General features: G+C 33.2%; 1 protein-coding gene across 2 annotated transcripts in view; it reads right to left on the bottom strand.

The window, feature by feature from the left end:
* Window positions 1-2,360: 2,360 nt before the first annotated feature.
* The window catches only part of LOC114333447 (sideroflexin-2), a 32,174-nt gene continuing 18,103 nt past the window's right edge, over window positions 2,361-16,431 (bottom strand). Inside the window, exons 5-6 of one of the 2 annotated variants that reach the window (XR_007698396.1) lie at window positions 3,384-8,374; window positions 2,361-2,955 (exon numbers count right to left, since the gene is read on the bottom strand). Coding sequence is in view for 1 of the 2 variants with exons in the window: in XM_028283321.2 (XP_028139122.1) it covers window positions 8,263-8,374 (112 nt within the window). In the remaining variant the exon portion in view is untranslated. Of the gene's footprint in view, window positions 8,375-16,431 lie in introns of both variants that reach the window. The other variant, XM_028283321.2, reaches the window with a different exon arrangement.

The following is a 16,431-nucleotide window of genomic DNA, read 5'->3' as shown; positions in this document are numbered from 1 at the left end:
CGACAATGGAACAAAATTCAGTAAAAAACTGGATTCTATCAGGTAGGTAGTCACTTCTGCTCACTTAGATCTTTAACATACATTAATTTAGATCTCTTGCAATATACATCACAGTAGGGCTAGCCATCAACGTAGGTAAAACTAAAACCCTGATACAAGCAAGGAAACAACGAACCTTGCAGAATTTGGCAATATAAGACACTAATATTGAAGTAGAGCAGCTCACATACCTGGGTGTACAGATAACTGAGGAAGGCAGCTAGGAGGAGGAAATACAGAAACGAGTAATGCTTAAGCATACTTCTCCCTGTCGCAGGTCTTTGGATCCAAAAACATCCACATCCAAGTGACAATTTTCGTTTGTTACTTTAACCCTTAAGCTCCTAGCGTTACATATATGTAACGCAGAAACCGCTAAAATCTTAAGCCTTAAATTCGGGAAGTGATTCTAATTTTAACTAGATGGTGATGCAAGACTTTCAAGGGACACTTGTTTACTAGTTTTCAGCAGTTGGTTCGAGGATTTGATATAACGTGTTTATTTAGTTGAGTGTTTTATGTGACGGTGTTTATTATTTATGGTAAAAATGGATCTCAAGTTTGAGTAAGTATGTTTTTACTATTCTTTTGTTATTATATTTTGTTTAAAGTGTTTTCAATTGAGAATCAATTAATGTCTTCTTATTGATAATATAAATTTTTAGAAATTTTATCCTGGTTTTGTAAAAAATGGCTTTAATTTTTGGTGTTACATATATGTAACGCTAGGAACATATGGGAGCAAAAATCGGAACTTTTAGAATTGTAACGTATTTTTTGTTTCAAAAAAGGGGTTTCTCTTCAAATAGCGCTGGAGATGCTTGATGCCGTTAAAACTTTAGACGTTGATGCTATATACATACAAACGTTCAAACAGAGAAGTCTTAAACAGAGTAGGTCAAGGCGAAGGTGACTTAATGAAGATGATAAAAAAGAGAAAACTTGAATATCTGGGGCATATAATGAGAGGTAGCAGATACAGGATGCTGCAGTTAATACTCAATGGAAAGATCGACGGAAAAAGAGGAATTGGTCGAAAGAAATATTCATGGCTCCGAAACCTTCGTCAATGGACTGGCTTATCAGCAGATCAATTGTTACATGCCGCACAAGATCGAGAACGATATCGGCAAATTGTTATGGAAGCTACTCACGCCTAAAAATTTGGGCACGGTACTTAAAGAAGAAGCTATATACATACATATAGGTACTGAACCCCCAGAATTGAATGTGCTTACAGACGAGGAGTCTGGTGATGAGGAATATAATGATTTTAACAGGCTGTCCGAGAAAATTCTTAGAGCACCTGTTGAACTTGTTTTACGAAATAGTGAAAGATATTCCGAAAAATATGATGATATTACCGAGGCTCAACTTTCCAGATCATCAACAAAAGCTAAAAAACTAGTGAAAGAAAAGTTGAAGTTGATCTTATGGTCCAGAATGTAGCTACATACCAAGTAGGAATTTGCTCTAAAAAATGGTAGTGGTGTCTATTTACATTGATGCTGGACATAATGGTCTATTTATATTGATGCTGGACATAATAGATGCTATGATCCTATGCCACAACTAGAATTTCGAAGGTATCTAGTAACATCGTATCTTACGAAGTGTGGTACCAAACCAAAAGATGCAGGCAGGCCATCTTCGTTCAAAGTAGTCGTAGATATAAGATTTATCATCTCCTGACCTATATTCCTGATAAGAAAAGGAGACGTTTTGCAGATGAATGCTGTAGTTCATATGTGCGTACCATGGGTTGCAAGTGCAATGTGGGAGTGTGCATCAAGTGCAACATAGATTTTCATCTACAATAACTTGATTATGATTTTTCATTTATCTAGTTTTGAATTTGTTTGTTATTTTGGAATTTTTAATCGGAAATATTTTAAATATTTTTGCTCCTATATCTTCCTAGCGTTACATATATGTAACCGCAATTTTCTAAAAAATCAAAAATAATTAAGAAAAAAAATGTATGTATTTTGTGTTAAAACCTTCTCCTGAATACATCAAAATAAACAAAAAATAAAATTTGCTAAATAAATTAATTCGGGATATTAAGGGTTAATGCAGACTATATATAAATTAGTTTGTTTGTTCTCTAACTACGATATATCTAGAATTTGTCACTAGGTTTTCAATGAGGCATTTTATTTGTCTCAGATTGAAGAGGACTCATTCTTTTAACATTTATTGCTTGAGTTCTAGATGGTTCTAGCCATATAGCTCTATTCTTCTTAATTGTTTTTCTATAGCTTTCTTTTTTTTATTGTTAGAATACGAGATATTTAGGAGAAGCCAAATAAAACAAATGGTGGTGCTTTCAAAAATATATTTGTGAAACAAATATAACAAAAATTATTGCATAAAATATCACTAAAAACAGTGGCTTAGCAGCGATGTAAATTATATAAAAAGCTCTTAAAAATAAACCAAAAAAGTTGTACTATGGATATTATTACTTTTGAATGAGGTCAGAACAGATGTCATACATATATGTTAAACATAGAACGTCAATTTACGTCTAATAATAAATTATGAGTATAAAAAACATTTTCCATCCAAATTAAGACATTTGGGGAAGCCACAAACCTTGTACAAATTAAGTATTGCAAAAGCAATATACGTTACATACATAATACAGACTGTACTACAATTTTTGTTGCAAAAATCAGACAAAATTAGGAGGCTTCTAACTGTTTCTATCAAATGACATTTCTTCTTTAGTTTCTAGTTATTGGAAGTTTTCATTTAAACATAGCCCCGTATAACACATCACCGTAATTTAAAATTAGGCCCTCTATTTGACAGCTCGACAATGTTGCCACAGCTACTACGCGACGGCCTGTTCAAAAAAGACGGCTATGGTTTAGCCCATAATACTATAAATAACAAGATAATATATTGCACCTTAGACAAGGAAAAAAGAGAGGACGGGTAACACTCATTTAAGACACACGTTCCAAAAGTGAAGCCAGTTTTTGGTTTGTTTGTCACCAGAAACATGGCGGTCACGTCAAAAATAACAATGGGTTGCCAGTGGTGGGTGTTCGTTGAAGGTTAAAATTTCATAAAAAATAAAGTAAATCATCATCTAAAATTCGTAATAAAAACATATATATGTATTGAAACATATGTACGTAATATGAGCAACTTAATAAAACATTTACCGTACACAAATTCTTCATTTTAAATACATTTCATGTTTTTATTCTAAATACTCAATGCATAACAATACCCCAAAGATACGTCGATGATCAAAATCTCTGGTGTCAGTTTGGCTTCACTTTTGGTCAAGGATTACTCGTCCTCTCTCTTTCCTTGTCTAAGTATTGCACATCCGGAAGTCGTGACGTAACTGGAGACCGACAAGTTCGTAATGGTTCGTAATCATTCGTAATGTCCGATTACTTTGAATTGTTCGCGGTTGTATTTTATATTTTATTTTTGAGTTATTTTGACTGGAATCTCGACACTAAATGTTTTTCCAATACATTGAAGTTTAATGTTATTTTGCTAATTGAATAATTTCATCATATAATGCATACAAATCCCATTTAACTTTAACAAGAATTCAAATTCAACTTCCGGTCTCCAGTTACGTCATCAATGCGCGAACTCAGACGTATTTGCGCTACGGGAAAATACTATCTCTTTATTTATAGTATCATGGTTTAGCCATTTCCCTCCCACAATATGACAGCTTATTCTTCATTTTTTTTTAACCATACTGCCAAAAATAAAAACATGATTTACCTAGTTTCGTCTGACTTTTGTAAACAAAAATTTCAATAAATAAGATAACTGACTCAGTTATCGATTACGTATACTTTCAGGTGAAAGTCATACCAGTTTTTTATATACTATTCTCACTACAAATACAGAAAGTTTTGTTCTTATTTTCCATTGATACTTTTTCAGTTTGGCAGTTGACAATTTGACAGACACTGGTAGATATATCAATAAATAATTTTTCTTAACTAGTTCATGGCCTACGCTGACAGAGTGTCGGCACGAGGGTTTCATTCATAAAGTTATATATTAGCATAGAGAGTGTCATTCAAAACGAAGTGACGACACCATTTTTTTTATTTGGATTAGTGCTGTTTCACTCTCAAGCGTAGTAAAGCTGCGACAGTTGTCCTCCCCTTCCGTACCTATCCTCACACTTAATGTCATCTTAGTTTCTCGATCCAATGTGTTAAAAAGAGATGCCGCAAACCAGTCCATGAGATCTTGTCGTCAGGAAGCGCGGAAGGTAGGCTCACTCTATGTTAATACATACCTCTATGACTAGTTCATTGCCTACGCCGACAGAGTGTCGGCACGAGGGTTTCATCAAGGGTGTCGACGACGCATGGGTGTCGACGGTGGTATTTCGTTACCATTTAAGTACGTGGTACCAGTCATGTGGTGTTTGTTCAAGATGGACATCGAACGTGTTAATCAAGTTTTTTTTATCCCTGCAATGACTCAATAAAATATACTTTATTTTGTTCTGAAGCTATTTTCTTGAGGTATTTTCGTGCTGTTCATGCTGTGGATTCATCGTGTTGTTTCACCTTGATCAGTTTATGATATGCTTGTGAGTCGGATATGCTCATTGAATGAGTCTAATGAAAAGAACTGAATCATTGCCCTAGAAAAATACTGTACCTATATACATTTCTATAGCTTAGGAGTCTAGGCGCCAGAGGGGTCACCGTGTCCTTTTCAATTCTGATGGACAAACTCAACGGTTTCTTATGGATTTTTGGCCGCTGATTACGAATTTTGAGGGTGGATTTCGATCCGAGTGGTTAAAGAATTGTTATAAACAATTTAATTGTTTATAAGGCTCTGGCTCATAAACAAAAAAGATAGAAAAAATGTTTTAAATAAAATTTGTTCCTTAATAAAAAACGAAGAAAAAAAAGTTTACTAAACTTAATGAGCCTACGAATGAAAATGAGCCTTAGAAGATCTCATTTTAAAGCTTAATTAATAGGCTTCCAAACAAAGTTTGTTAAATTACTTTATCTTTATTTGTTTTAAAGTTATTCCCGTTTGAAATTATAATTTTCTTAAAAAAATGTACATTAATTTGTTTATAAAAGTTTCAAACAAATTTGAGCTATAAACAATTATACTTTAATTAACAATAATGATAGAATAACTTCTTCTTCTTCTTAAGGTGCCGTCCTCGTTCCGAAGTTTGGCTATCATCAAGGCTATGCGTATTTTTGATACCTTAGATCTAAATAATTGGCAGTTGCTGCACTTGTACCAATCTCTTAAATTCTTCAACCATGAATGTTTTCTTCTGCCAATGGATCTTTTACCTATTATTTTTCCCTGAATAATTAATTGTAGTAGCTGGTACTTTTGTCCCCTCATTAGGTTTGTTCGTAGTACGATCCAATCGATCAGCAACCGTTGCCAACCATCAAACGCATGCGCAGTTAACAGTTAGCGCTGCGCAGTTAACAGTTCGAGTTCGTAGACTACGAACGCGCTTGCGTCTGACGGTTGGCAACGGTTACTGATCGTTCTACGAACAAACCTATTATATGTCCCAAGTATTACAGTTTGCGCTTTTTAATAGTAAGCGCAAGTTCTTTTTCTTTCTGCATCCTTAGCATAGAATAACTCAAAAGGAACAATTTGAGCTTATGAAAATGTTCGTAAGTGTATTTTTGGCCAAGTTATCGATCTTTTAATGGCGCGTTATGAGGCGCAAGATCGGCTCACAGTCAAGTAAGTGACGAAATTTATTTAGCTTTATCGATCGTAACTCCGCTTCAACGAATGCAAATGAGCCTTAGAAGATACCATTTTCAAGCTTAATTAATAGGCTTCCAAACAAAAGTTTGTTAAATTATTTTATCTTTATATGTTTTGAAGTTATAATTTTCTTAAAAAAATTGTACATTAATTTGTTTGTAAGGGTTTCAAACAAATTTGAGCTATAAACAATTATACTTTAATTAACAATAATGATAGAAGAACTCAAAAGGAATAATTTGAGCTTATGAAAATGTTCATAAGTGTATTTTTGGCCAAGATATCGATATTTTAATGGCGCGCTATGAGGCGCAAGATCGGCTCACAGTCAAGTAAGTGACGAAATTCGTAGCCAAATATCGATATCTTGGCAAAAAATAAACTTACGAACAATTTCGTAAGCTCAAATTGTTCCTTTTGAGTTCTTCTATCATTATTGTTAATTAAAGTATAAATGTTTATAGCTCAAATTTGCTTGAAACCCTTATAAACAAATTAAAGTATAATTTTTTTAAGAAAATTATAACTTTAAACGGGTATGAAAATTAAACTTTAAAACAAATGAAGATAAAGTAATTTAACAAATTTTGTTTGGAAGCCTAATAATTAAGCTTTAAAATGAGATCTTCTAAGGCTCATTTGCATTCGTAGAAGCCGAGTTACGATCGATAAAGCTTCGAAAAATACTTATTTTGCAATTTGCAATTTGTATTGTGCACTAATTTTACAATATCTTGAGTTCTAATTGTTGGATTTAGGTTTAGTAAACGTTTTTTTTTTCGTTTTTATTAACGAACAAATTTTATTTGAAACATTTTTTTTATCTCTTTTAGTTATGAGCCAGAGATACGTCCATGAGCCAGAGCCTTATAAACAATTAAATTGTTTATAACAATTTTTTGACCACTCGGATCGAAATCCACCCGCGAAATTCGTAATCAGCAGCCAAAAATCCATAAGAAACCGTTGAGTTTGTCCATCAGAATTAACAAGGACACGGTGACCTCTATTTGGCGTCTAGACTATAGTGAAATAGTTTACAAAAAAAATATTACTATATATAGTGCGTCCATAAAGTAACGCATTAATTCATTATTTCGTAAGCCGGCGACTTTAAGGAAAAATCACGAAACAGGTCGATTTTTATTTTTAGTTTCCAATTTTTTAGCATATATATCATACTAGTGACGTCATCCCTTTGGGCGTGATGACGTAATCGATGATTTTTTTAAATGAGAATAGGGGTCTTGTGATACCTCATTTGAAAGGGTATTCATTTCTCTATTCACTAATGTAAATATTAACATAATTATTTATACAGGGTGTTCAAAAAAACCTTTTTTTTTAATTAAAATAATTGAGACAAAAAGAAGAATGTATGTAATTTATTTAATTCAAAATGCGTTTTACTACTGTCAGAAAACAGAAAAAATTTTATTTGACAAATAAACATTGATTTTCGCTTAAACGAAATGTTCAAACTGGCATGAGGCAGGTGGGTGGCAGCTTTAACATTGAATTTAAGCGAAAAACAATATTTATTTGTCAAATAAATATTTTTTCCTTTTTTCTGACAACATTAAAACGTATTTTGAATTAGAAAAATTACATGCATTCTTCTTTTTGCCTCAATTATTTTAAATAAAAAAATGTTTTTTTGAACACCTTGTATAAATAATTATGTTAATGTTTATTTTAGGGAATAGAGAATTGAATACCCTTTCAAATGAGCTATCGCATGCCCCTATTCTCATTTTAAAAAATCATCGGTTACGTTATCACGCCCAGATGGATGACGTCACTAGTATGATATATATGCCAAAAAATCGGAAATTAAAATTAAAAATCGACCTGTTTCGGGATTTTTCTTTAAAGTCGCTGGTTTACGAAATAATGAATTTATGCGTTACTTTATGGACGCACTGTAGTTCCCATGCAGTATTCTGCACTATTTGAGCATAAAATTATTAAGTTAAACGAGTTGATATATATTTTTGAACCTCGAGATACGATGATTTTGTGAGCTAGATACATTCATCCGGAGATTCGAATTTTTCGATCCGATAAGTCCAAGTTACTATACGGGAACAAAGTAACTGTATAGACATCTCTACTACGACGTACAGTAATTTTAAATCTGCGTTTAGAATCAGAAATAATGCTGTATAATTTTGTCACTACAGGCGACAAAAACCACCCAAATTTACTCTGAAAAACCTGTCAAATCATTTATATCCAAGAACAAACCTTTCTGTTGAACCTAAAACGACTACAATGGCGTATCTGATAAATTTACTATTTTTAGGGGAAAAACTATTGCATTCATCGAATACCTGTACTATTTCTTGAAAATTATTACTTATTCTTTGCTCTATTTACTTATTCTTTGCTGTATTGGGGACTACGGAGGAAATGAAAATATGTCCTGAACGATACGCCAATGAGGGGAAGGATTTAGAGACCTTTGTTGAAGTAGAGCCTTTCTGGGACTTTATCTCCGCAGTTTTGTTTAATTTTTTCGTAATGCTCCGGTTCCAACCAAGCTATCGTTGAAGTTTTGATTGAACTGTAAAAGATAGAAATAAAATATTAAAATGGTGTAATGTGTAATGGAAATATTATTATACGAGGGTAAAGTGAGAAGTTCTCTAAAAGTAACTGTCTTCGAATACTTGAAATTTTAAAAATCCCCAAGGAAAAAGGTTTTCATGTAGCTGACTGTATACCATATATCACAAAAAATTTAAGTAAAATCCTTTATAAAAGATATATAATTTATTAAAATTCCCATAAAGGGCTATATCACATATGCAAAACGTTTTAGATCTGATTACAGATCATCATCAGTGCTGAACAGGATGCTCATATACTAAGCCACCAAAATTGAAAAAATTTGGGTTAAAACCCTTTAAAATTATAGTCATGGAAACATTAACTAGAATTGTTATAAGTAACATGGATGTTGTAAATATTACATTATTAAGCCCCGGGCACCATTTGACCCTCACTTGAGTTGAACCGTTCAGAGGTTCAGCTACCTCATATTTTGAACTTTTATTTGATTTAGAAAATGAAACATCGGAACTTAAACATGATAACTGGATTAGAAAAAACTTTAATATTATCAGCAACGAAAATTATAGACAAAAAAAACAACCCACAAGGAAGAACTTCCTGGTGTTGGCTGTATACCATTAATTACAAGTGAAATTTAATAAAAAATTTTCCTCTTGGTAAAAGGTATATTAGTTTAAAAAGCCCTAAAGGGCTACAAAGGGGTTTTGTTTATATCTATGTTTGTAGCCGTTTAGGGCTTTTTAAACTAATATACCTTTTACCAAGAGGAAAATTTTTTATTAAATTTCACTTAAAAAAAAACAAGTGATTAACCACAAAATTAAACTTGAAAAACAGAAGCATTTCTCAGATTTAATCAATAACTCCAGTAATAAAACGAAAACAATGTGGCAACTAGTAAACACAAAACTAAATAGAACCAAGAGACTTGACCTTCCAAAAAAACTGGAATACAATAATAGGCAATTATTGTATTATTGTATTGAATTATAGAGTGTCCTAAAGAAATATCTAATGTTTTTGCTGAGTATATAATTGAGTCAAATCTAAAAAATGGTCAATGGGACAATGTATACATTAACAAGACGTACACCTAATGAATCACTTTATTTTTATTAACAACAAAAAGTCAACAGGATTTGATGACATGCCAGTTTCACTCCTAAAGGAATGTTCATCACAATTAGCTCCTTTTATAACCGAATTAATTAATTATTCAGTGAGTACCGGAAAATTCCCCGATATTTTAAAAACTTCTAAAGTAGTTCCGGTTTATAAGAAAGGTTCAAGAAACTTATTATCAAATTACAAAAGGATATCTATTTTAAGCGTTATCGCAAAAACTTATGAAAAAGTAATGTATAATATAATTACGTCACTTTTAAGTAAAACAAATATACTTAGTAATAAACAACACGGATTTCGACAAGGACGTTCATGTGAAACAGCTACAGTAGATTTAATTCAAGTTATTCATGAAAAAATCGATCAAAATTTGTACACTTTTGGAATATTCTTTGATCTCTCGAGGGCCTTCGACTGTCTTGATCCAGTATGTCTAAAAGAAAAGCGAACCGGTCAACTCATGGATATATTCGTATACAACGAATAGACCACTTTTTGTGTCTATTAATAATATTTCATCGGAAATCTACTATAGTAATTTAGGAATACCCCAGGGTGGAATACTAGGTCCATTCATCTATGCAGATGATACCATCATTAGTCCAGAGAAATAAGGTTTTTGTCGGGACACTTGAGCAGCCAGGTTGCAAATGGGTTTTTTTGGGTACTATATACCTCATACATTATAAATACAAAAATGCCCGTCACAGTTTTGACGAGAAATTTAGTTATTAACAAATAAGGCTCAAAAATGGCAGTTTTTTCGTTTAAATCGCTACAGGTAAAAATAGGGTAATTATATAAATTATTTAGACTATTCGTATTTTAGTAGATCAGCCAAGGTTTAAAATGGCACTTTTTTGATCCGATCATTTTTTGCTTCGGAAATTGCAATATAAGACCAAAATTTCAAAAATAAAAAATGTGCTATAACTTTTGCGAAAATGGCCTTAAGAGGAAACAGTAGCGATCAACAGGTAAACGAGTTCCAAGATTGCGGCTGTAATTTTGAATATTTTTTCGAGATATTTGGCACACGTATTCGTAATATAATAAAGAATGGCGGTACAGAGCCCAATTTGAAAAATATATTAATATGTGGAAATTACTCTGTAATTAAATACAATATTAAAAAAAAACGAGCCTGTACCGCCATTAAGAAGAACAAAAAAATACACTTTCTTCAAATAAACTTTTTTATCCGGTACCTAGATTTTGTGTCATTGTGGAACTACTAAAATTTTTTATTTCATTAGTAGTTCCAAAATGACACAAAATCTAGGCATCGGATAAAAAAGTTTATTTGAAGAAAATGTATTTTTTTGTTCTTCTTAATTGCGGTACAGGCCCGTTTTTTTAATATTGTATTTAATTACAGAGTAATTTCCACATATTAATATATTTTTCAAATTGGTCTCTGTATTGGTTCTTTGTTATATTACGAATACGTGTGCCAAATATCTCGAAAAAATATTCAAAATTACAGCCGCACTCTTGGAACGCGTTTTGCTAGCTGTTGATCGCTACTGTATCACCTTAAGACTTTCATATTGCACGAAAAGTTGAGTCAAATATTCCATATAATACACAAAAAATTTTAAGACGAGTCGTCAATTAGCTTAAATTTTATTCAATTTGTTTATCGCAAAGAGCTTTTTTTTCGCCATGTTATTGTTCAGAAAACAATAATGACATAGCAATTCTGTGGAAACCACATGCAAGAAGAATAGTTATATTTTCAAAGTGCTGAAAAAAATCATTAAAAAGTCGTTTTTATCATTCCGAAAAAAGTTTAGTAAAATAGAGTCATTTTTGGCTTATAAACAATTTGAACAGCTTTGTTAATATTAACTATAGAGTAAATCTACTTTAGAATTTCAAAAGCTGATATTTTTACACGAATTTTCAGAAAAAAACTTTTTGCCTAGGTTAATTAGGCTCAAAGTTAGACATGTTATTATTTAATTCGCAGTTACTTCTATATACATCAAATTCTCCTGCAACAGAGTTAGTTACCATACTACTCCGAAACGGCTTGGCCGATGTTTATGAAATTTTACACGTATATCCTATAGGACGGAGAAGAGGTTTTAATCTATTTTTTTATACCCATAAGTTATAAGGGGGGCTGCCCCCCTGACATTTTTTTTTATTTTTTTGGACAAAATTATCTACCTTAATTTTATATGATGTAGAATTAAATAATACAAACAACCCGTAATTTTCACTCTTTTATCACTAACCCCTATTTGTTAATAGCCATCTACATATTTAAATCTATAAAATTCTCCAGTCACAGTGTTAGTTTCCATACTCCTCCGAGACCGCTTGACCGATTTTTATGAAATTATATATGTATATTCGGTAGGTCTTAGAATCGGTCGTAATCTATTTTTCATATCACTGAGTGACAAGGGGAGTTCCCCCTAACATTTTGTAATGTTAGGTGGGGATGTGTGTACATAACGTACTCTATAAGACTACGAGTACATACAAATTAAAAAAATTATGATCAAAATCCATCAACAAGCTCCGGCGATATTAACCGCAGCATATTTTTGCAGAATCAGTTTCATTTATTGAGTGCACGGATTTTATTAATTCCCCTCCACCGACCACGAATTAATTCCATTCGGACGCCATTTTTAAAACTTTATTAACCACTCTGTTGAGGTTCAAAGTTTACTCAAACTTTTACACATAAACTATATATCTTCAACTTCAAAATAGCTCAAGTTAGGTTGCTTAATTGTTATAAACAAAGTAGCCGTCAATTAAATAAAAAAAGTGGCTAACTTTGATCGTAATTAACCTAGGTAAAAAGTTTTTCTTTGAAAATTCGTATAAAAATACCAGTTTTTCAAATCCCATTGTAGTTTTAGCCTACAGTCAATATTAACAAAGTTATTCAAATTGTTTATACGCCAAAAATGACTCTATTTTAGTAAAATATTTTCTGAGTGACAAAAATGACTTTTCAATTATTTTTAAATGCTTTGAAAATTATGACTATTCTTCTTTCATATTGTTTTCACAGAATTGCTATATCATTATTATTTTCTGAACAATAATATTGCGAAAAAAAGCTCTTTGCGATAAACAAATTGAATAAAATTTAAACTAATTGACGAATCGTCTTAAAATTTTTTGTGCATTGTGTGGACTGTTTGACTCAACTTTTCATGCAATATGAAAGTCTTAAATTTATTTTCGCAAAAGTTATAGCAAATTTTTTATTTTCGAAATTTTAGTTTTATTTTGCAATATTCGAAGCAACAAATAATCGGACCAAAATTCAAAAAGCGCTATTTTAAACCTTGGCTCATCTACTAAAAGAAAAATATTATAAATAAGATATTTTACACAATTTTTACCTGTAGCGATTTAAACGAAAAAACTTCCATTTTTGACCCTTATTTGTTAATAACTAAATTTCGCGTCCAAACTGTGACGGGCATTTTTGTATTTATAATGTATTAGGTATATCGTGCAGGACAGGGCAGGGTATGGTGCTGATAGAAAAGGCATTCAGGCATCAAATATCCAAAAATCTTTTCAGGCCATAATAATGAAAAGACCTTCTCCAAACGCAATAAAAACTTATACTGAAATGATGGCATCTCCTGAGGTAAAATGTTCCGGAAGTAAAATGAGCCTCCGTTCGGATCTCCGGGTGAGGACTATCTCAGGGGGAACACCATTGCAGGTTAGAAAAATCAGGATAGGGTCTTGGAATCTTGGTAGTCTTACAGGTAAGAGTCTGGAGTTAGTGGATGCGCTCAAACGAAGAAGAGTTCAAATTGCTTGTATTCAAGAAACTAGGTGGAAAGGACAAAGGGCGAAAGAACTAGGTGATGGATATAAATTGTGGTATGTAGGGAGTAGTAACACTAGAAATGGAGTTGGTATAATTGCTGATAGTGAAATGAAAGATAACGTAGTAGATGTTGTAAGAACGAGTGATAGAATGATGTCAGTGAAATTTGTAATTGATAAAGAGGTATTGAATGTTGTGTGTGTGTATGCTCCTCAAACAGGTCTGGGTGAGAATGAAAGAAGAGCTTTCTATGATCAATTGGGAGACATACTGAGTGATATTCCAGCGGAGGAGAAAGTTATAATAGGAGGTGATTTCAATGCACATGTGGGCCAAGCCAAGACAGGATATGAAACAATACATGGGGGATTAGGCTTTGGAACTAGAAATGAAGCTGGAGATGACATGCTAGAATTAGCAACAGCATTGGATATGGCGATTGTTAACACATTCTTTAAAAAGAGAGAAACTCAACTTATTACCTACAAAAGTGGACAACATCAATCCCAAATAGACTACTTCATGATAAGGAAAGAAGACATACGTGAATGCAAGGACTGCAAGGTAATAGTTAGTGAGACAGTAAGCCAACAACATAAGCTGCTTGTTCTGGACATCGAAGTAAAAAGCGAAACTAAACAAAAATATCGGAGAGGACCACAAAAAATCAAGTGGTGGATGCTAAAAGATGAGAAGGAAGGTCTATTCAGGGAAAGAATAGTAGAAAAAATATGTTGGAACATGAAAGGAAGCCCTAACACAATTTGGAGAAAAATGGCCAATATTATTAGAGAGACGGCTATTGAAATACTTGGGAAAACGTCAGGAAAGAAGTTTGAAGATAAAGAGACTTGGTGGTGGTCAAATGAAGTACAAGGAAACATAAAAGAGAAGAGAAAATTATATAAAAAGTGGCAAGAAACCAGATCGGACATAGATCTTCAAAACTATATGGTCGCCAAAAAGAAAGCGAAAGTAGCAGTAGCAAAAGCTAAAGCAGAAGCGTATTCAAACCTATACGATCAACTTGATACCAGGGAAGGCGAAACGAAGATATATAAAATAGCCAAACAGAGAGCAAAGAAAGCAAAAGATTTTAATCAGATTAGATGTATCCGAGATGAAAATAATAAAATACTAGTTCACGAAAGGGATGTCAAAAAGAGATGGAGAAAGTACTTTGACAGCTTATTAAATGAAGAATTTGACAGACAGCCTGTAGAGTCAACGGAGACAGTAGCAGCAATGGTCACCAAAATAACCAACGAGGAAGTGGCTCAAGCGCTTCAAAAAATAAAGAAAGGAAAAGCGGTAGGACCAGATGATATTCCTGGGGAAGTATGGAGAGCATTGGGAGAGACAGGAACAAGGTGGCTAGCAGGTCTATTTAATAGAATTATGGAAGTTGGACAAATGCCAGACGAATGGAGAAGCAGTATACTGGTACCTGTTTACAAAAACAAGGGAGATATACAACAATGTACAAACTACAGGGCTATAAAACTGCTTAGCCACACCATGAAAATATGGGAAAGAGTAATTGATAGACGGATACGTGAAAAAACCGAAATATCCGAGAATCAATTTGGCTTTATGCAGGGTAGATCAACAACAGATGCAATTTTCATTATAAGGCAGTTGATGGAAAAATACAGGAGTAAAGAAACAAACGCTCATATGGTATTCATTGATCTTGAGAAAGCATATGATAGAGTTCCTCGAGAGATTCTGTGGTGGGCACTCAATAAGAAAGGAGTCCCTGGTGAATATGTAAAGATTGTGAGGGATATGTATGAGGGAGTAACGACTAGTGTTAGGACAGGTGTGGGAGAGACTGATAAATTTCATGTGAAAGTAGGATTGCATCAAGGTTCTGTGCTTAGTCCGTATTTATTCTCATTAGTTTTGGACCAGATAACAGCGAAAATACAGGGTAACATTCCATGGTGCTTAATGTATGCTGATGATGTCGTGTTAGTAGGAAATAGTGAAAGAGACTTAGAACAAAAACTGGAACAGTGGAGACAAGCTCTGGAGGAAAAAGGTTTAAAACTTAGTAGGACAAAAACAGAGTATTTGGAATGTTCATTTAAAGATGGAGCTACTACAAATAAAATGGTATCTTTGGATGGTGAAATGATTGTAAAAAGCAATAGTTTTAAGTACCTAGGATCGGTATTACAGAGTAATGGAGAAATAGATGGAGATGCATGCAGTAGAATTAGGGCTGGATGGATGAAGTGGAAAGAAGCGAGTGGTGTGTTGTGTGACAGAAAAATTCCAATGAAGCTGAAGGGAAAATTCTATAAAACAGCCATAAGACCAGCTATGATGTACGGAACTGAATGTTGGGCAGTGAAAAAGAAAGAGGAACAGCGAATGCATGTGGCGGAAATGAGAATGCTTAGATGGATGAGTGGAGTGACAAAGAAGGATAAAATTAGAAATGAGTATATTAGGGGAAGTCTAGGTGTGGCACCAATTGATGCCAAAATGAGAGAGCATAGGTTAAGATGGTTTGGTCATGTTCAACGTCGAGACGTTAACCACCCAATACGAAGAATAGCTGAAGTGCAGATTCCTGGAAGGAGTAGGAGAGGAAGACCAAAGAAGACCTGGGGGGAGACGATAAGGCAGGACATGTTGGTAAAGGGGATTAACATTGATATGGCCCAAGATAGAATTGTGTGGAGAAATGCAATTAGGGAAGCCGACCCCGCATAGGGATAAGGCAAAGAGAATGATGAATGTATTAGGTATATAGTACCCAAAAAACTCATTTGCAACCTGGCTGTTTAAGTGTCCCGAACATGGTATATTTTTGCCTTATTTCCCTGGTGTACAGGGTTATTCACTATATTTTGACCCCCCTGTAAACTGCTTTATTTACAGAATTAGAAAAAAATGTAAAATACAAAAGTTATTCGATTTTTAAAATATGATTTTTTGACATATATAACATACTAGTGACGTCATCCATCTGGGCGTGATGACGTAATCGACTATTTTTTTAAATGAGAATAGGGGTCGTGTGCTAGTTTATTTGAAAGGTAATTCAATTCTCTATTCAGTAATATAAACATTAAGATAACTATTTATACAGG

This window comes from Diabrotica virgifera, chromosome 5 (assembly GCF_917563875.1).
Source record: "Diabrotica virgifera virgifera chromosome 5, PGI_DIABVI_V3a".
NCBI lineage: Eukaryota > Metazoa > Arthropoda > Insecta > Coleoptera > Chrysomelidae > Diabrotica > Diabrotica virgifera.
The sequence above is the reverse complement of the archived record's forward strand: the minus strand, read 5'-3'. Positions and strand labels throughout refer to the sequence as shown.